At 37.3% G+C, this 25,876-nt stretch overlaps 1 protein-coding gene across 5 annotated transcripts in view; it reads left to right on the top strand.

Annotated features, from left to right (window-relative positions):
- LOC149573129 (DENN (AEX-3) domain-containing protein) overlaps positions 1–25,876 on the top strand; it is a 325,899-nt gene that overhangs the window by 134,558 nt on the left and 165,465 nt on the right. For 4 of the 5 annotated variants that reach the window (XR_016360042.1, XM_089814310.1, XM_089814311.1 and 1 more), the window contains one exon: positions 7,106–7,150. The exons of the other annotated variant lie outside the window; for it this stretch is intronic. Coding sequence is in view for 3 of the 4 variants with exons in the window: in XM_089814310.1 (XP_089670436.1) it covers positions 7,106–7,150 (45 nt within the window). In the remaining variant the exon portion in view is untranslated. The remainder of the gene's footprint in view (positions 1–7,105; positions 7,151–25,876) is intronic. 5 annotated transcript variants of the gene reach the window in all.

The following is a 25,876-nucleotide window of genomic DNA, read 5'->3' on the forward strand; positions in this document are numbered from 1 at the left end:
GTTTGTCAAAATATTAGTTGGCTGCAGGTATGCATTTCATATCTAGTTTTCATGTATATGCACTAAAAATACCAAAAAGAACTGCACTTGCATATTAGTTCATTGTAAGAGGTATTGTAGTATCATTTGCGAACATTCTAAATTTCTTAGCATCATTCAAACTATATCAAACAATTTGAAACACAAAAAAATCAGAAAAGAGAAAGGTAGCATACAAGTGTTTGACAATATTCCTTGAGCTAAAATTAGTCAGTTTGGGCAAGGAATATTACATTGGTATTAGAGCTTGCTTGCAAAGTGTTTGACAAAATGTCAAACAACCGAATTAGAGAAGAATTTGGCATTTGACAAAGTTATAACCAGTTAGGGTTATTACATTGGTATTAGAGCTTGCTTGCAAAGTGTTTAACGAAATTTCAAACAACTGAATTAGTAAAGAATCTGGTATTTGTTGAAGTTATAACGGGTTGGGGTTATTACAGTGGTACCAAAGCAGTTTCTTGCCATCCTGTGGGATAGAAAATTTATATTAATGTTAGATTTGTTGTTGCATTTGGAGTGACCAGCACTCTAACATTTTCTAGCCAGTGACAGATAGTTCTAAAAGTCGGTGGAGTAATGAGGAAGTTAGCATGAAGATGAATGCTTTGTAGGAGAGTATGGAGAAACTTAAGCTTCATCAATAGAGATTGACAAAGCACTTGTCGGATCCAGAGACAATTGAAAGGGCAGCAAGGTATATGGTTTCTGCCTTTAGAACGCCGACATCAAGGTTGCAAGGAAGGAAGCTTGAATTTTCCCCGATAAGAGTCTTTGATGCAGATGTACCTATATTTAGTACGGCACCTGCTAGTCCTATCTGCAGTGTTGACGATGGACTTATTTCATAGGGACATGTGGTTGTGTTAGTGGCAGCAGAGGATAGTGACACTGAGCTTCAGGAAGTTGAGGCTCCGAGAGCTGTTGCTACAGTTAGTGTAGAGGCAGTTGATCCAGTTGTTACCACTAATACTTTCTGCTTTCTAGAGGATAGGATTATTATTGGAGATTTGTATGTGAGATCTCATGGTGTTGCTATAATGCAGGAGACAGTTGCTTCCTCAAGTGGGACTGAGGCACGTATAGAGTCACTCAGTTATGATGTTGGTGATGTGGGTGTTTCAGCAGAGCCAATAGATGTTGGTTTATGCTCAATTATTACTAATTTGCAGCCTAGTGTTGAGTCATGTGTGCAGAGTCAGGATTCTACAGTTGAGACTTTGTAAAGAGATGTTGATGCAGACAGTATGGACACATCTAATGATCCATTTGATGATGCTATGAGATGTATGGGGTATGACACCCCTTGTTAGATATTGGGTGATGACTCTGTGGAGGTTTTGGATGGGTCCCAAGATCGATGCTTATAGGATCTTATTATTGAGGTGGAAGTTGAGACGTGCGAGGAGATTGATACGACAAGGGCTTCCATTTCTTCAGATGAGGAGTTGGTTGAGGTACATGGCAGTTGTATGTCGGATGCAGAATTGTGCGAGGAAGATAGCACACATATGAGCGATCTTGTGGTGGAGAGTTCTGATTCAGTTTGCTATCCCAGTGCAGTTAGTGAGACAAAGAACTTGCATAGGAGTCAGGGATTACAGAGGCATCATGTGACTTGTGAGCTGAAGGTGAGTGATAGTAACATTTCTTTAGCTCTTGAGCATTATGATGCTATTTGTTAGATGTTAGCTACATCTGGTTGGAGTGCTCCTATGTTTGATGAGCATGGTGATAGTACTCTTTCTCTAGCAAAAGTTCATGCGCTTCAAGAGGTTGTTAGGATCTTGGAGCATAGTTACTCTCAGTTAATTGTTGACAGGGATTACCTTCTGGAGTGGGGTAGCACCCGTTATAAGATGTTGTTAGGGAAAGAGGTGGAGGTGGTTGAGCTCACTCAAGAGCTTGAGGTGACTGTGAACTCTTTTTAGTATACTCAATTGGCTCTTTAGAAGTCACAATTACAGTTGGATAAGGTTACCATGGAGTTGGAATGAGTACAGTTGACACTAGTCTTAGACCCTGTTCAGTTAGATATTGTGGTTAGTGGTGAGTTTTCTTCTCTGGTTGAGGATGAGGGACATGATGATGTGGCAAACACATTCGTCCAGGATATGAGTGTAGTATGTACAAAGGAGGTGAGAGCATCAGTGGAGACAGGCTCTCATGGTGATTTGCTTCCTTCTATTGGAAGCGAATCTATTTCTTCTTTTCATACAGTTGGTAGCATTGGACAGTTGGCATTGTCACATTTTCAGAGGGATCAACTATGGATTTCGGGGGAGCAGATTGATACTTCCACATATAATTTCTATTGTACTGAGTCATTCATGGATTTGTGGGAGGTTCATACAGTATATCTGAGGGTACTCTCATTCAAGGCTCTTGTGCTGTACGAGAATTGGTGAGGAGAATTGTAAAGACTTTGGCTACAATGCTTCCCATTAGGGATTTGGTGGTTGGGTTTGCTGAGAGGGTTGCCCAGAATCCTGCCTAACCAATAGTTCGGAGTCAGAGAGTGGAGCCATCTTCTAATTCCTAGTTTGATGATGATGAGATTGAGAGTTTTTATTGGCATTACATTGTGAGAAATGCTCATCACTTGTCTTTTGACCCATAGGTAGAGGACTTGGTTTTCAACATTATGGATGGTGATAGAAGGTTTGGCATTCATTATACCCATAGAGGGCATACATCTCCGCCAAGGGATGGAGATTCTGGGATGCAAGGTATTGTGAAACAGTTGGATGTGCTAGAGAATGAGATGAATCAAAATCACAAACGAATGATCCAACTGATTTCGAATCCAATATTTGAGCAGAGCATGATATTGTTTTTGCAAAGAGCAAAATGTGATGATAATTCATGTCAGGTTAAGTCAGATGATGTTGTTGTTGGCATGAGTTTCTCGGATCATGTATTTGATGGCGATGCAGCGATAGTGGGACTAGGAGCATGCAAGGATACTGTCATGTCAGCAGCCATTTCAGTGTCGGTTGAGCCATCCAACGAGGAGTTTAGCAGTATGCATGTGGTTGTAGGTGTGTGCTCTGATGATAGTACACTCATTATTGTTGATGAGGTGAGTGATATAGTGATAGAGTCATGTTATACTCTCGATCAACAAAGTGTTGATGTTCACTTCATGGACAATCATATGTTCGACATGGATCCAACATTCTCTTATAACAATCTGTTGTTTGAGGTTGATGTTGATCACTCACCTAAGTGGAGTTGGGTTCAGTTTTCACCATCTGTAAAGATTCAGTTTTGTGTTGTGACAGTTGGTAATGTTCTTTTGTCCACAAATTTTGATATGGCTACACCTATTGTTGATACAGTTGGCATGAGTGCATATGGTTTTCCTATAGCTACCAGAGTAACGAGAATCGCGCTAAAATCGCGTGAATCGCTGATTCAGCGATCAGATTCATGCACCCCGATTTTTTTGGAGTCGGAAATCGTGATCGGCGATTTCATCGGGTGAATCGCCTGAATCGCATGTATCGGCGATTCACTCAAAAAATCGCCTGAATCGCCATTAGAAATCGCCAAAAATCGGCTGGCAACAGCATGCATGTTTAGTTGGAAATAATAAAAAAATCGCTTATGTTTTTTGCTTTCTTTTTTACCTTTCCTCTTTGTTATAACCCTAAAGGGCCTTCTAATTGTTAAGCATGACTAGAAGAGAGAAGAGAAAAGAACCATAGGTTATAAAAAAAAAAAAAAAAAAAAAAAAACGACAACAAATAAAAAATGTTTAGAATGCATAACGGATGATGCCCAAGGGAAGGGAAAGACATAATCAGGTAGTAAAACATCAGCGGTTCCCAGAAAGAGTGTGGGATCAGAAGAAAATCACAAAAACACTGTGTTCCATATAGTTTTGTGTGGGTTTCAGAGTGCAAATTTGGTTTTGGCGACGGGGGCGCTGCCCCTCGACCCCGCCCTGTATCGCGACAGGGAGCGCGCCCGGGGCGCTGCCCCAGGACCCCGCGAGGGCGCTGCCCCTCGACCCCGCTGGGGGCGTTGCCCCCTAGACCCCCAGTCGCTGCGGTTATCAGTCGTGGGAAGTCTCACCAGTTGATGAGACCTGAAGCTGTTGCAAGCATGGAGTGCCTGTGGTGGAGAGAACAATAGAGCAAGCCTTTCGAGAGGGGTGATATGCTTTGAAGCACTTGGAGTAGGTGTTGGATGTGAAGCTGTCTTATAAAAACTCTTTACCCCATGTGGTAAACACAAACTTCCATGTTTATATATGTTAAGTTTCAACTTCTATTTGATGATGTTATAGTGTGTTTAAGTTATATTCAATAAAGGGTGCATGAAATAAGGCTTAAATTGTTAAAATCTCTACATTTAAAGGGTTTTTTCAAATTTGCCGATTCATCGCCGATTCACCGGCGATTCACCCCCGATTCACGATTCGATTCGGCCGTGCCGATTCCGATACGATTCCGATTCTCGTTACTTTGATAGCTACATCTCTTCAAGGGTTTGTTGATCAGGATTCCAGTCCATTATATATTATATGGCTGGGTACCAAGATGAAGATATTTCTTGTGGGTTTTCTTCCAGTGATATTCAAACTCTTGCATCATTAGTATAGGTTTTGAGTGCTATACCACAGGTTATGGTGTTGGTCCTGATGATATTAGTGGTATTCAGTTGGTTAAATGTTGACAGGGGTGTCACATACTACTTCGTTTGGGATCCAGGTGGAGGTTGGAATTCATTGTGTTGTTGGATTGCTTGAGGACAAGCAATTTCAGGGAGGGTGGACTATAATGTTCTCCATCTTTTAGACCCTCAATGGAGTTCTTAGCTTTTCATTCTTTGAAGGCTAAGTGGAGAAATAAATTAAATTAAAGTCAATAAATAAATAAATCTAAAGGTGACTTTATATTTATTTAATTTAATTTTTTAGAAGCACAACTAATTATTGTATTGGAAAGGGGGAAGCTTCTAGAGAGTGCAATTAAATAATATTTTATTTCCTCCTAGAAGGGTGAAAAAAAAGAATAAATAGAGGCGAGAGCTTCATTGTTAGGCATCCGATTATTGTCAATTGCATTTGATATGAACTTGGGAGAAGAAACTAAGGGTTTTTGATTTCAGTTAGCCATTGGAGAGCATCAGTTCTATAGTGTTGCAACCATTTGAGCTGGTGAAATATCCACTGAATTTGGCATTCAGGAGAGCTTTATTTTGGAGTTCTATTTGTGCTTAAAGTTAAGGAATAACCGAAGGGTTTGAAGAATATTGAAGGACTATTGAGTGTAGACTTGAAGATTCATCTTTGGCAGCCATTAGCAATCGTTTTTTCCTTGCTGCTATAGTACAAGTAAATAGTGCCACACTACAGTACTCGTGCTATAGTATTTATGCAACTTTCAACTCCATCCATGGGCATCATTATTATTAGGTTCCTCTTGCAACTATTAGTAGTTAGCATTGTAATCTTAGGCATATAATTTTGTTGTTGTAAGTGATAACTTAGTATCAGATTTGGCATTGCTATAGTCATTATTGTAAGCCCATTTGTATTGGCAAATTCATAGCAACATTGTACATGAGAATGAATTCAATAAAGGAGATATATGTTGCATACCATTTGTTTGAAGAAATGTCTATCTAATAGCATATATGATCAGCATAATAGTTGTATGCCAATTGTTTGTCAAAATGTCAGTTGGCTATAGGTATGCATTCCATATCTAGTTTCCATATAGCATTGAAAATACCAAAAGGAACTGCACTTGCATATTAGTTCATTGTAAGAGGTATTGTAATATCATTTGCAAACATTCTAAATTTCTTAGCATCATTCAAACTATATCAAACAATCTGAAACACAAAAAAAATTAGAAAAGAGAAAGGCAACATACAAGTGTTTGACAATATTCCTTGAGCTAAAATCAGTCAATTTGGGCAAGGGATATTACATTGGTATCAGAGCTTGCTTGCAAAGTGTTTGACGAAATGTCAAACAACTGAATTAGAGAAGAATTTGGTGTTTGGCAAAGTTATAACTGGATAGGGTTATTACATTGGTATTAGAGCTTGCTTGCAAAGTGTTTGATGAAATGCCAAACAACTGAATTAGTAAAGAAGCTGGTATTTGTTGAAATTATAACCAATTGGGGTTATTACACATTTAGAGAGATTTTTTATTGGCAAACTGAAGGGAATAGTCAGTAAACATACTAAAATGCACCACCAAGAGTAGATTCTTGCATTTCCACATAATTATAATAACATAATTAGAATTTGTAAATCTATCTCCCTTGAGGAAGATCTTGAAGGTGTTTATGCTCTCTTAAATGATATTTGAATTTTCTTACAATAGTCTTGTTAATCACCTTTGTGGGAAGAGAGGGCTTCTCAACCACTTACCCTTCTCAATTTCACTTTACGTTTTTGTGGTCCCTTTGCTTCCACAAGACACGTTCCTAATTTGGCTTTTATTAGTTATGAAAATGTACAATCTTTTTGCATGACCACTTGTATGGAAGAAGTCTAGTTATGGTCACCAAATTTGTGCCTGATGAATGTCTGCGTGTTCTTATAATCTTTCATAATATTTGTGCTTTTAGAACATCTTAATTTTTTTAAGCTTTTGAAATGTGGATCTTTTAGTCTTCCGTTCTCAAGAGTCTCATTCATTGGAAGCCTAAGTCTTTTCTCTATGTCAATCATTTATTTCTAATATTTTCTCAAGTCTTGGGTTTAATCCACTCATTAATCAATAAGATTATGTACGCATAGCATTTGTATGGCAGGAAGGCAAATTACTCTAGGCTATAATTATATTGATCTTGAACACCTTTAGGCATTCTACCATGATACCTTTGCAATTTAACCTCTCTCTCGTAGCTCTTGTCTACATTATTTCCTTTATTTTTTAACATGTGAGTTTTATTATAGACTATTTGTCAGTTATTTATTAACCTAAAATAGTTCATTAGAATATATAGAGAGCTAGGATGATAATTATTTTTTTAATGGAAATACTGTTAAATACTTGTTAATCTGCTAATTCTGTTCATTGTATTATTAATTCCAGGAGCAGCTCAAGCGAAACGATTTATCATTTATATTTCGTTTGAAGGTATTTTTAAAGGATTATAACATGTACCTTTTCCCTTAGAAGATTAATACACAATAATATATTTTGTTAATATTTTACTGGGAAAGAGATGTCACTACTGCTCTTTGGTTTTTTGTTAAATCTAATTATGATTCATATGGATGACATATCTTCTTTACAGGAAAGATAAATAAATGACTGCTATCGTTTTTGTTTCATGCTTATTTGTTATTAAAATTTAAAACCTCCTTGACCATAGAATCTTGATCCTGATTTTACCTCATTCGTCCATATTGAGTTTATGTGGAACTGATCTTTTTCTTGGTATGACCGAGACTGAAGTCCATTCTTTGTAGGGTCCATTTGCTATAAACTTACCATCTATTTGTACTCTCCTTGCACAACGAATATCATTGAGTCAAGAAAATGTGCTTTTCTTGTGTTGAGAAAAGCTCCTTGATGCCCTCCATCATTACTCTTAAATATTTTGGCTTACCCTTATCCCAAGAAAAAACCCTTACTTTGGGTTTTGAACCCGAGGCATCAATTTCAAAACCTACATCTTTCTATGATATTTCAACTCGGTCCATCAAAATATACTCCCCTCTCTTGTAATTTATTTTGTTTAGGTAACATTAGGAGAGCTATTTAAAAGGTTTCTTCCAGCAAAGAAACAAATTGTGAATGGCTTCAACTAGGGCTCCATTTATAGGTCTGGATTCAGCTTTTCTCCTTATAATAGAACTGTCTGATGTGCCTGTTTGGTCGGGGTTCCACTCAGGTTGTTTTTCAGAATATTGGACACCCCATCAACAAACTAGGAAATAGTTCAGATCCAAATAATTATTAGTATATTAGAATAATTCTTTGTAGTTTTTTGTATTTACCTTTTTTAAGGCTATTTGTAACTGATGAAATTATAAACTGCAATCTATTCTTAGACATTCTTCTATAGCACAAGGTTAAGATCTCTTAAACAATCACGTCTCTTCTCGCATCTCATTTTTTTGTTCATACTAACATTGGTATTATAGCCAAGTTTTATGTTGAAAAGAATCAAGAAGAGAAGTTTGGGCATATGGGAAATTGTTAAGAAAACCATTGTTCCATGGAGTTTCCCGATGGGGGATGGGGGAACCAGGGGCCTAAACTTGGGGATGGTGGAGTAGTGGTCGGCAGGTGGAGCTGATATACAAATTGATGTGAATTGAAATTTTCAAGTCAAATTCTGTAAAATAACATCTCTAGATGTGCCACATGAAAGGAAAACTATGAATATATGGTTGCAATTAGAATGTAATGGCATGTGCTAAATAGCAGGCCAGTTGCTGAAATTTCTAGTGGATGTTGCAGAGGTGTTGGTATGTGAGGGGATGTCTACCCCAAGTCCCCAACTCTTGGAAACATCCCACAGGATGCAGGTTGTGTCTCTGTGGAACATTGTAAGAAATCACAAGTTTGCAAAAGAGTCACCAGTTGTGGAAGGCCATCTGATGCAGGAGCATCGAGAGGTATAAGGGCAATCCTGTGTCACCCAAAAAAATATACTTAGACTTAGTTTCTGTTTCATGTGTTTTCATTTTTGGATACCCATTTGGGTCAAATAAAGGTTCCAACTCTCACAATTCCACTATCAGTGTTCGTGTAAATCCCGAAAAAATAGGAGTATGTAATTGAGCCATCATTTTGGTGAACTAGGAGGTGTAAATTGGCTAGATGAATTTAATTGTAATTTAGAGCATTCTAGAAAAAGAATCAGGTCAAAAGGCCCCACGGTTTGAGAGTTATTGCAGTTTTTCGGGTTATGGAGACCTCCTAAGAATGCTTCAAAGTCAGGTTAGGGGCATTAAATAACCTCGAAAAGGGCCAAAAAATTGGAGGACGAGCGAAGCTGGTCCATAGGGCTATAGAACGCTTCGAGAGCTTTCCGAAAATGTAAACGGTTCGTCAATCGGAGCTACGGTTCAAAAGTTATGCCTCCCGGAAGTTCGGTTACCGTTTCTGGATTCTTCTAGATTTGCGTCGACTTCTAACGCAGCTTCTGGAACCTTTTATTTGGTTGGTGGATGCCTACTAGCACTTTCTAGAATGTACTCCTAGTCCTTAACCCTCCGAGGTCTATTTAAGCAGATTTCTGGCATTGTAAAAGGCACTTCGAAGTGGAGTTTGAGAGGAGGTACTGAAAGGAGAAATTATCTCCACATTTATGCTATTGTAAGCCCTTAGGGCATGTTTTGAAGTTTATTTTCTCTGTACTGAATGTACTAGCTTATTTTTCAGTTAATACAATTTCCCTTTTCTATTGTGTCCATTCTGTTCTTGGGTTGTGTCTCCATCAAGTGGTATTAGAGCTGGTTTTCCTGAGTGTGTAGACAGAGCGCCGACTATGAGGCAGTTTGCACCAGGACTGTGTGGTTGTGGGTTTGAGTTAAGAAGATGCCTCCACGAAGAGAGCGTGGCGGAAGGGTCAGAGCTATTAATCCTGAGGAGGTTAGAGCCCTCCAAAGGCAGGTACAAGCATTGCAGGAGGAGCTCTGTAGAGGAGCAACTGTGGCCACAGGTGATGAAAGTGAAGATGACAACGTAGAAGATGAAATTGGACCAGAAGGGGAATTTGATGGGGAAGTTCTGAATCATGCAGAGGAAAGGCTTTTTAGGGCCATTACTAAGTTTGGGAAAAGACCTACAATTGAAGTGGGTGTATTTTCAGGAAGTCTGAAACCAGATGAGTTGATCGATTGGATCAATGAACTGGAAGAATACTTTGAGTATGAGGATGTCAGGGACCCAGATAGGGTTAAGTTTGCAAAGGCCAAACTGAAAGGCCATGCCAAAATCTGGTGGCAAGAGGTTCAATTGGAAAGAAATAGAAGAGGAAAGGAGAAGATCACAAGATGGGATTGCATGGTGGACAAATTGAAGAAGCAGTTCATTCCTGTGGACTACGAGCTTGATTTGTTTAAGAAGATGCATGGGTTAAAGCAAGTAGGAAGATCAGTCAAAGAATATACAGAAGAATTTTACCGACTCTTGATTAGAGCGGGGCACGCAGAAGAAAATAAGGAGAAGGTTGCTCATTATATCAGTAGGTTGCGACCTAGCATCCAGGAGGAATTAAGTTTGGTAAGAATGACCGACGTTGAAGAGGCATACCAGTTTTCCCTACGAGTTGAAGAGAAGCTGAATAAAAGGTTTGAAGGAAGACAAAGAGGGCGCGGTCAAGGAGGAAGGGGAAGCGGTAGATCATCTGGAGGCCGCAATGAAACCCAAAAGAAAAATGAAGATGTGGGTACTAGCAGGAACCAAAGGAATGAGGGTTTCAACCGCTCTCATGATCAAGACTTTGGAAATCAGAGAGGAAGAGGTAGAGGACGTGGACAAGGAAGAGGAGGCTTCCGTGGTACCTATTTCCATTGCAATGAAGAAGGTCATCGTGCCTTTGAATGCCCTCAACGACAAGGAAGGAAAAATAGGAGAGCTGAGGGCCAAGCTAGGGTTGCTCATGTGGATGAGGATGCACAATCATCACATTCAGAGGATGCAGAAAGAGGAGAGACCTAGGTAAATGAAAGAGTCTTACTAAGTGGTGAGATTGAACCAGGACAACGGAGGAGTTTGTTCCGTACCAGATGCAAGTGTGAGGATAAATGTTGTGACGTAATCATTGATGGTGGTAGCACTGATAACTTGGTATCAGAAGAGATGGTCTCTAAGCTGAAGCTCAAGAGGGAGAAACATCCCCAGCCCTATCGGATTGCTTGGGTAAAAGATGATCATAAGGTCCTGGTAAGTGAACAATGTTTAGTGAAATTCAAAATTGGGAGTTACCATGATGAAGTTCTCTGTGATGTTATTCCGATGGATGTTTGCCATCTATTGTTGGGTAGACCATGGCAGTTTGATAGGCATGCAGTACATGATGGGCATGCAAACACATACTTTCTGACAAAGGATGGAGTTCGCTACAAATTGAAGCCCATGAAAAAGGAAGGTGAAAAGGTATGTAGCAGTGCTAGGATTTGTCTTGTTGATGGAAGGAAGTTTTTAGATGGCATGAAACATCAGCATATGTGCTATGCTTTGATTCCTAGGAAAGATAAAGAAGGTAGTAGTGAAATACCACTTGAAGTTTTAGATTTACTAGGGGAGTTTGGAGATATTATCTCTGATAATGTTCCAGATGAATTACCACCAGTAAGGCAAATCAGTCATCAGATAGATCTGATTCCAGGAGCTAGTTTGCCTAACAACGTTGCTCACAGGATGACTCCTACTAAAACAGAGGAGCTAAATAGACAGGTTCAGGAGCTGTTGAGGAAGGGCTTGATTCAAGAGAGCCTGAGTCCATGTGCAGTACCTGCAGTACTCGCACCAAAGAAGGATGGAGAGTGGAGGATGTGTACAGATTCTCGAGCTATAAATAGGATAACCATCAAGTACTGGTTTCCTTTGCCAAGGATGGATGATCTTATCGATTGCTTGAGTGGAGCTCAGTACTTCACAAAGATAGATCTGAAGAGTGGTTATCACCAGATACGGATTCGAGAAGGAGATGAGTGGAAAACAACCTTCAAGACCAAGGAGGGTCTTTATGAGTGGTTAGTCATGCCCTTTGGATTGACGAACGCCCCAAGCACCTTGATGCGGCTCATGAATGAGGTACTTAAGAAGTTCTTGGGAAAATTTGTTATTGTTTATTTGGATGATATTTTAATTTTCAGCAAGACTTTGGAAGAACATTTATTGCATATTCGTAGTGTCCTTGAAAGGCTAAGGGAAGAGAAACTGTTAATTAATCTGAAGAAGTGTATCTTTGCGAAAAGGGAGTTAGTCTATTTGGGGTTTGTTATATCACCTGAAGGTCTCAAAATGGATCCAGAGAAGGTAAAAGCCATCTTGGAATGGCCTACTCCAAGGTCTGCTACTGAGGTAAGATCATTTCATGGTTTGGTTAGTTTTTACAGAAAGTTTATTAAGAATTTCAGTGGCATATGTGCACCCCTAACTGATACAATAAGAGGGGGTAGAAAAGAGTTCAAATGGACTGCAGCAGCTGCGAGAAGTTTTGAATTGCTGAAGAAGAAGGTAACAGAACAACCTGTGTTGGCACTTCCAGATTTTAGAAAGGTTTTCCAGGTGGATTGTGATGCCAGTGGCAGCGCTATTGGGGCTGTATTAAGCTAAGAAGGTAAGCCTATTGCATATTTTAGTGAAAAATTGAATGATGCAAAGAAGAAGTATTATGTTTATGATCAAGAGTTCTATGCAATAGTTCAGGCCTTAAAGAAATGGAGGCATTATTTATTGCCAAAAGAATTTGTTTTGTATACTGATCATCAGGCATTACAGTACCTAAATAGCCAAGGTAAATTGAATCAGAGGCATATGAAGTGGGTAGAATTCTTGCTGAGTTATACATTTGTGTTGAAGCATAGAAGTGGAAAATCTAACAGGGTTGTAGATGCACTAAGTAGGAGACAGTTGTTGCTTACAGTAATGCAGGTTGAAGTAGTTGGGTTTAATGAACTCAAGAATTTGTACCCCGAGGATCCTGATTTTGCTGAAGCATGGAAAGCTTGTAAAGAACCTGTTGCTGTAGATAGAACCAAGTGGTTAGACTATTTGATTCAGGATGGCATGTTGTTCAAGGGTAGTCAATTGTGCATTCCAAGGAGTTCCATGAGGGAAAATTTGATTAAGGAGAAACATAGTGGAGGGATGGCATGACATTTTGGTCGAGATAAGACCATTGCCATTCTTAGAGAACATTATTTTTGGCGTCAAATTTCACAGGATGTGAAGAAGTTTGTACAGAGTTGCCAGGTTTGTCAAGTTGCCAAGGGGTTTAGTCACAATACTGGCCTATATCAGCCATTGCCTGTTCCATCAAGGCCATGGGAGGACATAAGTATGGATTTTGTTCTTGGATTGCCAAGGACACAAAGGGGTAATGACTCAGTATTCGTGGTGGTTGATAGGTTCTCCAAAATGACACATTTCATTCTATGCCACAAAACTCATGATGCTGTCCATATTGCAGACTTGTTTTTCAAAGAGGTGGTAAGACTACATGGTCTTCCAAGGAGTATAGTTTCTGACAGAGATACTAAATTTGTGGGGTATTTCTGGAGGACATTGTGGAAAAAGTTGAGAACAGACCTAAAATTTAGTTGCACGCATCACCCGCAGACTGACGGCCAAATAGAAGTGGTAAATAGAAGTCTAGGCAATTTGTTGAGATGTTTAGTTGGGGATAAGCCCAAGGGATGGGATTTGATTCTACCACAAGCAGAGTTTGCTTACAATAACTCTATAAATAGGAGTACTGGAAAATCACCATTCCAAATTGTATATGGGAATAGCCCAAGGACTGCACCAGAATTGAGGAAGATAGAGCAAGGGGAGAGGACAAGTGCTGAAGCGGAAGAATTTGCTAAACATATCAAGCGTCTACATGAGGAGGTTCAGACACACATTACCAAGATGAATCAAGAGTATAAAGCTAGGGCTGATCAAAGGAGAAGACATAAGGAATTCCAAGTAGGGGATCTAGTCATGGTGCACTTACGAAAAGAAAGATTTCCAGCCGGTACTTACAACAAGCTGAAAATGAAGAAATTTGGCCCTGCAAAATTTTGAAGAAACATGACTCAGGAAATGCATATGAAGTGGAGCTGCCAGATGGTATTCACATTTCTCCCGTTTTCAACATTGCAGATTTAACAGAGTGTCATGATGATGGTGCAAATGAGGAGTTGGTGTTAGAGCCATGTCCGATTCCTGCTTCTAAGAAGGAGGAGATAGAAGACATTCTAGATCATCGTGTGGGTAGGAGTACCAGAAACAAGCAGTATGAAGAGTATTTGGTCAAATGGAAAGGACGACCGATCGAGGACTCAACTTGGATTTCAGCAGCTGAGGTTTCCCATTTGGGATTTCCTCTACCATTCATAAAGTGACAGGGTCACTTTTCAATCTACCCTGGGTGTCTGATGCAGGAGCATCCAGAGGTATAAGGGCATTCCTGTGTCACCCAAAAAAATATACTTAGACTTAGTTTCTGTTTCATGTGTTTTCATTTTTGGATACCCATTTGGGTCAAATAAAGGTTCCAACTCTCACAGTTCCACTATCAGTGTTCGTGTAAATCCCGAAAAAATAGGAGTATGTAATTGAGCCATCATTTTGGTGAACTAGGAGGTGTAAATTGGCTAGATGAATGTAATTGTAATTTAGAGCATTCCAGAAAAAGAATCAGGTCAAAAGGCCCCACAGTTTGAGAGTTATTGCAGTTTTTCGAGTTGTGGAGACCTCCTAAGAATGCTTCAAAGTCAGGTTAGGGGCATTAAATGACCTCAAAAAGGGCCAAAAAATGGGGGATGAGCGAAGCTGTCCATAGGGCTATAGAGCGTTTCGAGAGCTTTCTGAAAATGTAAACGGTTCGTCAATCGGAGCTACGGTTCAAAAGTTATGCCTCCCGGAAGTTTGGTTACTGTTTCTGGATTCTTCTAGATTTGTGTCGACTTCTAACGCAGCTTCTGGAACCTTTTATTTGGTTGGTGGATGCCTACTAGCACTTTCTAGAATGTACTCCTAGTCCTTAACCCTCCGAGGTCTATTTAAGGAGATTTCTGGCATTGTAAAAGGCACTTCGAAGTGGAGTTTGAGAGGAGGTACTGAAAGGAGAAATTATCTCCACATTTATGCTATTGTAAGCCCTTAGGGCATGTTTTGAAGTTTATTTTCTCTGTACTGAATGTACTAGCTTATTTTTCAGTTAATACAATTTCCCTTTTCTGTTGTGTCCATTCTGTTCTTGGGTTGTGTCTCCATCACCATCAAAACCAAGTGCATGAAAAGACATTTCATGAGATCCTATAGATTTGTGAAGGTTCTTGTCATGAATGGAGCACTAGAAAGTCACAGGTTTTTAATCACAGTCATTACTATTTGAAAGTTGCTGAAAGAAACATAGTTAATCCTTAATTGTAATGTGCTGCTTTGTTCTGTTATTATTAATGTCTAATCCTTCTCCATATTTTTGTCAAACAGCTGGCCTGCAAACTATTTTTCTTTGAGGATACCAGGTTGCTGCTGTTTAGTGTCTCCTTAAGTTTGTTTGTGCGTCATATGAAATGTGAAATAGGATGCTGTTAATTCCTTGTAACTTTGACAAGTGTTTTGATTTTCAGATCAGTCTGATCTAGATGCATGAGTTCCCTTATGTATTGGTCACTAGAACATATTGTTCCCTCTAGAAAGATTGGCATCTTCCTTGTGGCTTTTATAAGCCTTCTTATTTACTAATGTGGTTGGTTAGTTACTAACCATTAGTAACTCTTAGAATGGGCACCAATCTTGAGAAAACAATTATGTTGTTAAATAGGCCAACCTAGAGAGGGACATGTCCATTCAATGAACATGCCCCTTGAGTTAGGTATAAGGGAGGGTTAGATTGCAGATTAGAAGACACACCGAAATCTATAAGTCAGCTCTTCTAGCAATCTGCCCAAATAGAATCAAGATAGAGGATTGTAAACATTTGCAGAAGATCCTTGATATTAACATGGTATCAGAGCCATTTTGCAAGTGTACAATATGATCTAATCACCTGAAATAACACGGAAGATATGTCATTTATTTTTCAATTTTGGAACAAATATTATTTTCTGTGGCAAAATTACAAATACGAGCATCTAACCTACAAACACAACAAAATGTGGACTGGGAGAATTGAGATAAATGATCTCAGCCGCCATTATCCGTGAGACCTTACGCATCTGCGCAAACACAGTGATCTCGAATCAATATTTATGCACATTCTTTTGCAAAGAACCCAATTCAAGCACAAGGGCAACATTCCCAGTGTCTCAGGTTGGCATTGCTCCTCTTTATCCAAAGCAACATTAGTAGACCATAGAGCACAGAGTAATAAGGAGGAATGAACTATATAAACCGGTAAGGGAAAGAAAATAAGAAAGTAATTATATAGGGTGACATGGTCATTGATTGAACCCATCAATGCATGTAACACGTGCCAACCCCTTAATTTTATTGTCTATGTAACATCAGTCTTCTTGCATAGAGCTAGAGTGATAATCAAATCACTAGTTATATGAAACCAGCAGCCCCATTGACTAGCAAGATAAATGGAGATTTGACCAAATAATCATGGGTAAAATCTCATAATAACAAATGAAGAAATAAATAGGAAAAGCAGTGAATTTGGAATGAATAGTTAAAAAGGAGGACTCATGCATAAGCAAGGGAAGATAATAAAGGAGACTAAAACATTAAAATCCTCCACCAATAAAGGAAAGAATATGAGTAGTCCTTGATACGAATTACGTGCAATGAAGGAGATACTATAATATCAGTATCCGGGTTGAGAATAGGAACTGTGATTCCCTTAATTGAAAATTGATGAATTAAATGTGAAGGATAAATCACCCTTATCGATAATGATAATGGGTAATCACGATGAGCAGATACTTATCATTGAAGGCTAGCATAAATATAGTATGGTACCAATGAATAATTTAGCATTTATGATGGGGTGAAAGCACAAACCTGTGTCACCATTTGTGATAGTTGGAGGGGTTACGGCCGAAATAGTTTCGGCCATAACGGTTATGGCTGAACAAGTTTTGACCGTACATATGTGGCAAGTTTCCCTGTCGACGTGGCATGCACAGTTACGGCCGAAACACTTACGACTGAAATGGTTCTGGCCGTAACCCCCATGTTTCAAATGACCCAAAATATCATAAAAATAGCAAAAAAGTGATTGATGATAATTTTATACGCTAGGGGGTTACGACCGAAACACTTTCGGCCGAAACGGTTACGGCCGAAACAGTTTCGGCCGGGACTACCTATGTGGCATCCTAGGTGGCAGCCACACAAGCAAAAATAAGAACTTTTGCAAACTTCTCACTTTGAAAGCCAATTTGACTTACTAAATTGAAGTTTTTTTTAAAACTAAAAATATAGTTTTGTAGGTCTCGGAGTCAAGATTATGATTATATAATTTTTTAAAAATTTTGATTATGGATAATATGTTATAATTTGAAAATAGTACAAGTAGGTATTTTAAGATTCAGGAAGATGTCTATTCAAAAATAAGAAAAAAATAGTAAATCATGTTAAAAAATTATTATTTTTTAATGCTGCACTAAAGGAGAGAGTCTTCTTCAAGAATATGTAATTTGTTTTAAAAAATATGTAGATTTGATGGAAAAAGTTTGACGAGAGAAAAAAATTGTCAATTTCTGATAACTTTGGCTTTGACCAGTTATAACTTAAAAAATATTAGCTGAATTTCAATTTTTCTGTTTTGGTGCACTAGGTATACATGTTGACTTTAACATATTCCAAAATCAGACCAAAATATGAACATTTTTATATATTTGTTTGACGGGAAAAAAACTCTATATTTTCAGCAATTTAAAAAAATTAAAAAATAGACTTTAAAAATTAAAAAATAGATAAAATTTTCACTCAATTTTTTTCAAAAAAATTACAAACATAAACTTCATCTAATTTTACACATTTCATTAGTTTACATCATCTTCAAATTTTAAGTACAAATGCCACTTTTATGTCATTAAAGTTGAAGACTTTAAATTCTGATATCACTTCTCCTTTATAAAAGGTGACACAGGTTTGTGCTTTTACCCGATGGATATCGAATAGGAATGTTACTCTTCATAAGAAAGAGATGAGAAGAATAAAAATAGAGGCATCCAGTGGTGCATCAAAGAGTGAAGGCAAACATATTAAGAATTGAAACTGTTGCAGAGAATATTAACTATTCAAAATCGAACCTATTATTTCGGGTTGCAGAGAATATTACCTAGGCATGACAATAGTATAATACTGTGAATACTAGTTCATGTCAAAGTCAAAACATAGGGAGAAAATCTTTTAATATGAGCATTGATTGTATATGCATGAGTTCATTTATTGGACTGCATCGAGACTACATTATATTAATTTTGCAATGGTCACATATACAATTCCTTTGCACCTTGAATATGTGGTTGTCCGGTTTCATAACCGATAAGCCAGATTTGGTTTGTCCACCTGCACAGATCTATATCAGTTGAAAATTAACAGTTGCTGTTTTCTACGAAACTCTATTGCGTTAAGGAGCATGGACAACAGTTCATGTCTAATTATTACTAGTTATTAAAATGGCGAGACATTTGGAGTCCACAGTTGCGATGTGTGTGGAGACAACTTCTGATTGAAAGCCAGATACATTCAATAAACACAAGCTCCCTATTGAGATTTGGGCCACATTGTGCTTATTAAAAACATATAGGAATCAGGCCTTAAAGAATAATTATCGAGATACTTCATAGGCTTCATAATTATTGATCCTCGTTAAATAAAGAGATGGGAAGAGTGTAGAATTCATATGAAGCACACAAGTCTGAGATCACTAGAACTATCAGCAAGAAACAACCACTGTCATAGTTCCGCATCAGATTCATACAAATGATATGATTGTTTGACAAGGGTAAAAGAATCATTATATGGTTGGTTACTGTGATTCATCTGTGCTAGTTGATATAGATAAGAGAAAGGTGGCAGCAATGATAAAGATTAATATTCAAAGAATAACTAGTGATTGGCACAAGCTGTAGACTACCTTTCAGAATCGATGATTGCCTTAGATTGAATTGTGATTGGTTGCGGGAAGCTTGTAAGAAATTGTACAGATTTCTGAGCATTATAAGTTTTCTATAATTACCTAGACTTGCAAATAAGATGAGAGTAAGACATGGGCTCAAGATTCATCAATGGGGTTGTTTTTTAGAGATATGGTGCACAACAATAAGAATACACACCATCTGTAGAAATAACATCATCTTGTTACGTCTGATGAGAAATTTATTGTCACAAATTAGTGAAAGACTACAGTTCCACTATGTTTACAACATGGAAGTAGATAGTGATTTCCAGATAAGGTCATTGTGATATGTGTTGTGCAATCTATTTTTGAGTCAGCAGTGTTTGGTTGCTGAAACTTGAAAAGTTTTTTGCTGCTTGGACATGACAATATTTGGTGGGATTTTTGTAAGCTTGTTGTTGCTCCATCTCCAAAACACATTACTCAAGGCATTTCTGATCTTCCCTCAAGTCCAAGAGGGAGTGTTAATGATTGTGGACTTAGAAAAGATGCATTCTATATAACCTTATGACTATTCAGATTATTAGTATTGGTTCTCTTAGAAAGGAGGGAATAAAGTGACATCATGCTGTGACACTGAGATCATGGATATTAGCATGGTATGCCTTTCTGACAAAAAGGAGAAGCTAAATGATTTGCAATGACAAATCTTGACTCAGAGGGAGTAGACCATGCTTTATTTATTCCGGAGTAATAAAGAATTTGTAGCAAAACTCGTATCATCTTATAAGAAGGTTATATGTTATAGAGAGTACTTAGAAGATCAAGTTGACTCCCCACGATCTAGGTTATACAAACTCAAACTGAGTATACCATGTCAAGATGGTGTATACTCATAAAGTACAAAAGCTTTCATCAAGGTTATGATGGAAAGATAAGTATTTATTGTACTTGAGCTCGCCTTTTACCTTATGTCCATAATATCTTTCATTTGTATTTTTTATAAGAAGAGTATATGCCTTGATTTTGTTTTCTGAAGAATTTTCTTGTAGGAAAGAAGTTTGGATTTAGAGGGAGTCCAACATCTCATCAAGGCAACCTTGAATAAGGAGCTCAGAAGATTTGATATCTAGTAGGAGTCTTGAAAATCTAAAGTGAGCAATCATCTGATGGGCCTACCTTTATAAACATCATGGTGTTGAAGCATTTCTTAGCAAACAGTCTTGCAGCATCAGTTTGCAGTAATAGAAAAGAATCTTCTAGCACGAATTTGATGTGATAGCAAATGATCTTATGGTGCTTTTGAATTAGTAGAGGACTACTGGCAAGTCTTGAATAGATTCAAGATTGTGTTGTGAAAGAGACATTTCGATGTCTATGAATCACAACTTGGATAAAGAGAGAATTTAATTATTCTCTAGACTTCGTCCTTAAGTACTGGAAATTAGAAAGCATATATTCTTATCAAACCTCTCTGAGAGTGATCATCTCTGGAAAGATTCAGGTACGATTGAATTGTTTTGTATTCTTATGATAATTTATATTATTGTCAGGATATTGACTATTATGGGGCTTCACCATTTGTGTTTGCTATTTAAGAGGTGACGATCTATGAAATAATGAACACTTGTATAAAGACATTATAAGAGGTGACGATCTCTAAAATAATGTTCTAACTAGTAGAGAACTACTGGCAGATTTGGATGAATTTAAGATCATGTTGTGATGGAGACATTTCTATTTCTATGAATCACAACTTGGATAAAGGAAGAATTTAATTATTCTCCTGATTTTATCCAGTGTACTGGCAGATCTTAATTCAGGATCATGTTGTGTGCCTATGAGTCACAACTTGGATAAAGGGAAAATTTAATTATTCTCCGGATTTCATCCTATGTAAGGCATTCTAGTAATGTATTACTGGTAGAGTCTAGATCTTGGACAAAATCAAGATCATGTTGTGATAGTGACATTTCTAAAACTCCAGACGTCACAACTTGGGTAAAGGGAAAATTTAATTATTCTCTAGTCTTTATCCTGAGTATTGCATTCTATGCAATACTGTTATCACAAGTTCAGGTAATACTTCATATCACTAGCCTTGTGAAACATCCTGTGTTACAAGCCTAGGTGATTTGATAGTTTGTATTACGAACAATGCTTAGTGATTTGATCACAAGCTCCGGTGATAGCGTATATTACAAGATTTGTAATATGATGTGTTTTTCAGGTATCATTTGTATAATGATACATCATGCTTGAAATTTAGAAAGGTATAAAGTGTATATCTATGGTTAGTCATCTCTATTGATGTTGCTAGATGTGTTTTTATCACTTATCTTATCAAGTTAAGAGAGAGTGTTAATTCTTTGTAACTTTGACAAGATGAGTGTTATGATTTTCAGATCAGTCTGATCTAGATGCATGAGTTCCCTTATGTATTGGTCACTAGAACATATTGTTCCCTCTAGAAAGATTGGCATCTTCCTTTGCCTTTTATAAGCCTTCTTATTTACTAATGTGGTTAGTTAGTTACTAACCATTAGTAACTCTTAGAATGGGCACCAATCTTGAGGAAACAATTATGTTGTTAAATAGGCCAACCTAGAGAGGGACATGTCCATTCAATGAACATGCCCCTTGAGTTAGGTATAAGGGAGGGTTAGATTGCAGATTAGAAGACACACCGAAATCTAGAAGTCTGCTCTTCTAGCAATCTGCCCAAATAGAATCAAGATAGAGGATTGTAAACATTTGTAGAAGATCCTTGATATTAACAGATGCAACATAGAATGTTATACTAACAATGAACCAATAGAGTATAATGCTAGAAATGATAACTTCAATAAGAGTTCATTCAATAGTCAGCTAATATCAATGAACTATTTTCAGATAATCAGAGATTACAAATACAACAATCATTCCCTTCTCAAATAATTAAACTCAGCATGTTATGACAGCTATATATTCAAATAACATTACATACTCATTGCTTAGATGATTAAGTTGCAGCTACAACAGTGTTAATAATTATGGGAATCGTACAGTAATCCGCTGCTACAGTACTATGGACTACTACAGTAATACAAACCACCACAATATACCACTGCTTGTGATATCCCCATCAAAATAAGAATTGTATAATTAAAATATAGTTAAATAATAAATCAATAAAATAGTAATAATATAAATAATGATGTAGTTAATGATTCATTATATTCATACTATAATATTGCATAATATATTAGTGTTAAAGTATGATAATTAAATATTATTAATAATATACAAAGTAAATATAGTATGCAATAGTATTAAAAATGGCATTATTAATATTAATAATAAATATTATTTATATTAAGTTTGGGTATAATGAAATGGCGAACTTTTCTGCACCAGTGAAAAATGTGAACTCTTCATTTCCAGCGAAACCTGCAGATAACTCTGCTTTCTATTTCAATGAAAACGATGCATTCTCTAAAAGTCTCAGATATGCGAAACAAGTGTTGCATTTTGTGAACACCAAATATGGTCAAGCAATATATAATACGGCTAAAAACATAGTGACCAATTTGCCTTGTAGAAATAGATTTGAAGTTCTAGCTAGGGCATTTTTTGATAAATCTGATCATCATGGAAAAAATGGTGACACCCAAACCAAATATCTTCCATCACACAGGAGAGGACATCTCCCTCTTTCGCAAACGGATCAGATCCAGTATGGAGCAAACAAGGATACACTGGAAAACGAGGGTTGGATTAGAGTCAAAAGAAGGGCTAAAAAGAAAAATAAGGTCTTGCCAACTATCGGTGATAAGACACAATCAAAAAACCCTCACATATCAATTGCTCCAGCTACAGAAACACAAATTAAAAATCCACAAAGATCCAATCTGAAAGATCTTGCTATGGAATTAAAGTAGAATCTAATGAAAGAAAAAAGGAATCAAGCCCCGGTACATGCAGTGAATCAAATATCAAGATATGGGATCAAGAGAAAACTCATCCAAGTTACCTTCAGTCAAAGAACAAAGAAACCATTTTGCAAAAACCAAACATGCCAAACTTATTCGAGTATAAATAAAACAGATTTCCATTGCCAAGAACAGAAGGATCTAGGAGGAACACAAAGCAACAATAAGGAGTGTAACCAAAGCCATATTAAATTCAGAAATAATGACAGGGTAAATGAACGGATTACAGTAGGTAGAAAGAATAAATGGAAAAAAGACCCTGGTTACATTTTCCCAATCAAACACCCACTCCCATCACAGTCAGAGGCTTTAAATCTATATCAGCAAGGATGACATGAATGAATCAAGAAAAGAACTCCCAGGATGGCTCCAGAATAAGTTTTCACAACATCAGAACAAACCTTAACCTTACCAAACCCGCTAAAAATGATGAATCTCTCCCATATAAATGAAGCTCCAATCTAAGTGATGGACAAGGATTGATATCTGATGGTTATCACAAAAAGAGAAAAATGTTTCCTAACCAAAATAGAGATCGACTATAACGGCACAAAGCAAACACAATTTGGGAGAAAAAACCAAAGGCAGTATTGTAGACGAACATGTGAAGTAATCAGATATAAATCAAAATATCAAGGATAAGGTAGTAATCATCAGTAATAAACACAGTGAAGATTGATGGCATCAATGCAAAACATTGGGCATCTTTGCCCATTGGAATGGTCCCAAAACCAAGGATGCTAAGCTGGTTAATTGGTTAAAGAATTTTTGTAGAGGCTAGGTAAGTATCACTCCACTTTCAAATAATTTGGCTTTCTTACAATGCAAACATAAATATATTCTTTCTCTGGATACATTAGATTCCACCTTTCTGGTTATGTTAGGTTTCACATTTTTGGTTAAGCTCTAACTCTTTCTTTGGGTACATTAGATTCCACCTTTCTGACCTTTTGGATGGCTTCGTGTACTGTTTGAGGTTCTAAAGGGTTAACTATGTTTTTGATAGAGTCTTTTAAACCTTCAACAAATAAGTATGTGAGCCTTCTTTGGGATAGGTCAAGGACCATGACTGAAAGCTTTTAGAACTCATTAGAAAAATTTTCTACGGTTTTGTGTTGTTTTAGATGTGTTAGTTCTTTGAAGTACCATTCAAGTTCAATTTGGTCGAAACATTTGATAAGCTTTTGAGAGAATCCTTGGTAAGAAGTTATGTTTTGATGGCCTAAAGAGAGAAGCCCATTGTGCCACCACTCATGTGCTGTTCCCTCTAAGTGTAGTATAGCAAATTGAGGTGCGTCTTCCTCCGTCATCGGGCTAAGAGTAAAATAGGTGTTTAGCTTTTGGAGCCATGCATGGGCTGTTATTTTTCTTGATCCCTCAAAATTGGGTAGCATTACTTTGTTCACCTTATGTTTAAGCTCTTTGTTTAATTTCCTTCAGGTTCTTTTAGGGGCCTAATGTTTTTGTCCCTCACAAATTTTGCAAATGTTATGAGTTCCCTAATTTCAGGCTCAAGGTTTGCATAGGCTCTTGCATTTTCTACTGTGCTATTGGTAGGTTGATTTACTCTTTCCTCTTCTAATTGAATTTCTTCTCTTAGTAGGAAGGGGGGTCTTGGAATTCTAAATGATAATGACTCATTAATATCCTGTTTATTTGAACTTACATCTCTTCCATGGGAAGAGTTATTCTTGAGGTTATTAATAAAATTCCCCATATTTTGCAGAGCTTTTAGAAGGGCCGAGTTGGATTGATCTAATCTTTCGTTTTGACTCATGCGAGTTTAATTGGGTTCCATGAAAGCTCTTAATTCGTTGACCATTTCATTCATTGTATTTTTCCTAGTTCTTCTCTCGTAGGTTTGCATAAAATGTTGTTCTCAAGATGAAAAGATCGATTTCTCTGATGCCACTGTAATGTCCCTAGATCTGGGTTTTAGAATTTCTTAGCTAACAACCTGCAATTGGATTAATTCTTAATACTCATAACGATCATTATTTAACATATTATTCTTATTAAGTTTTAACATGGATTCTATTTCATAAATTAACGTATCTTTCTTAATGATAAGTTGCAGTCAAACACTTAGCTCATAGGGGAGAGCTTCCCAGGGCTCCTAATTGGGAACAGTTCTTCACTGAGTGTCTTCATTTGGCAATCTTCTCAATAAGCCTTATGGATGCTTGATCAACGACATCCATCCTTCTTAGGGGAGATGACTCCCATCCTAAGCCTTGTGATCTAACAGAGGTAGATTCACCCTATTCCTTAACCATTACTGATCCTCAAAGAATGTTAGCTTGGTCTCTTGGTAGTTTCTTCACTATGTGACTTGATAGCGCTATGAGTCCCGGTGTACAGCTGAGGAACATGTTAGAAGTAAAGGAGGAACCTATTAGAAGTAAGATTCTCAATACTGGTCTACGTGCGGTCATCATTCTTCTAGCCCTGAATGATGGTTTCTTTGGATATCATTCAAATTCAATCCCTCATTCGATTTGTTGGAAGTATTTCCTACTCACTCATGTGCGCCAACTTAAGATGATGCTTGGTCAATGTCTCTGGCTATACTTCGTCCTCTGCTTCCTTGTGGTGTCCCGAGTCTTGCGTGAAAGATCTTTGCTGGTGGCATGGATTCTATATGCTGTAATCTTCAGATGTTCTTTGTTGAGTATTTGTTGTGCTTCGTTGACACCTTCCTTTTGTCTAATGATCAATGCCTGATGCTTTTCATTCTTTCTCTGCTCCAATCTGATGCCTTCTTTCCTCTACTCAACCCAATACATATATCGACCAAACTCACCTTTGACTGGTCATGTCGTTTGGCATCATTAATAATGCATTGGTATTTATTGAATGTTTTTGGATTATGTTTTAAAAAAGGTCAGGTTATAATATCATTATTATTTATCTAGTTATTCTATTATTAATATTTTTCAAATATATTTCAAACTACAGATATTAATAAAGATTATTATTGAATTTTGTTTCTTTTAAACTACAAATGCTTCTCTTATTTAACAATTGTTTTTGCCTTATTTTCTTGGGGTCATGACGCACTTGTCTCCAAATCAAGTTTTTCAAATGCATTTGCATATTGTATTTAAGACTTTTCAATATTCTTCATTCCCAGCCCTA

Source organism: Cupressus sempervirens, chromosome 2 (genome assembly GCF_028749045.1).
Source record: "Cupressus sempervirens isolate cs-2001-9-10 chromosome 2, ASM2874904v1, whole genome shotgun sequence".
NCBI lineage: Eukaryota > Viridiplantae > Streptophyta > Pinopsida > Cupressales > Cupressaceae > Cupressus > Cupressus sempervirens.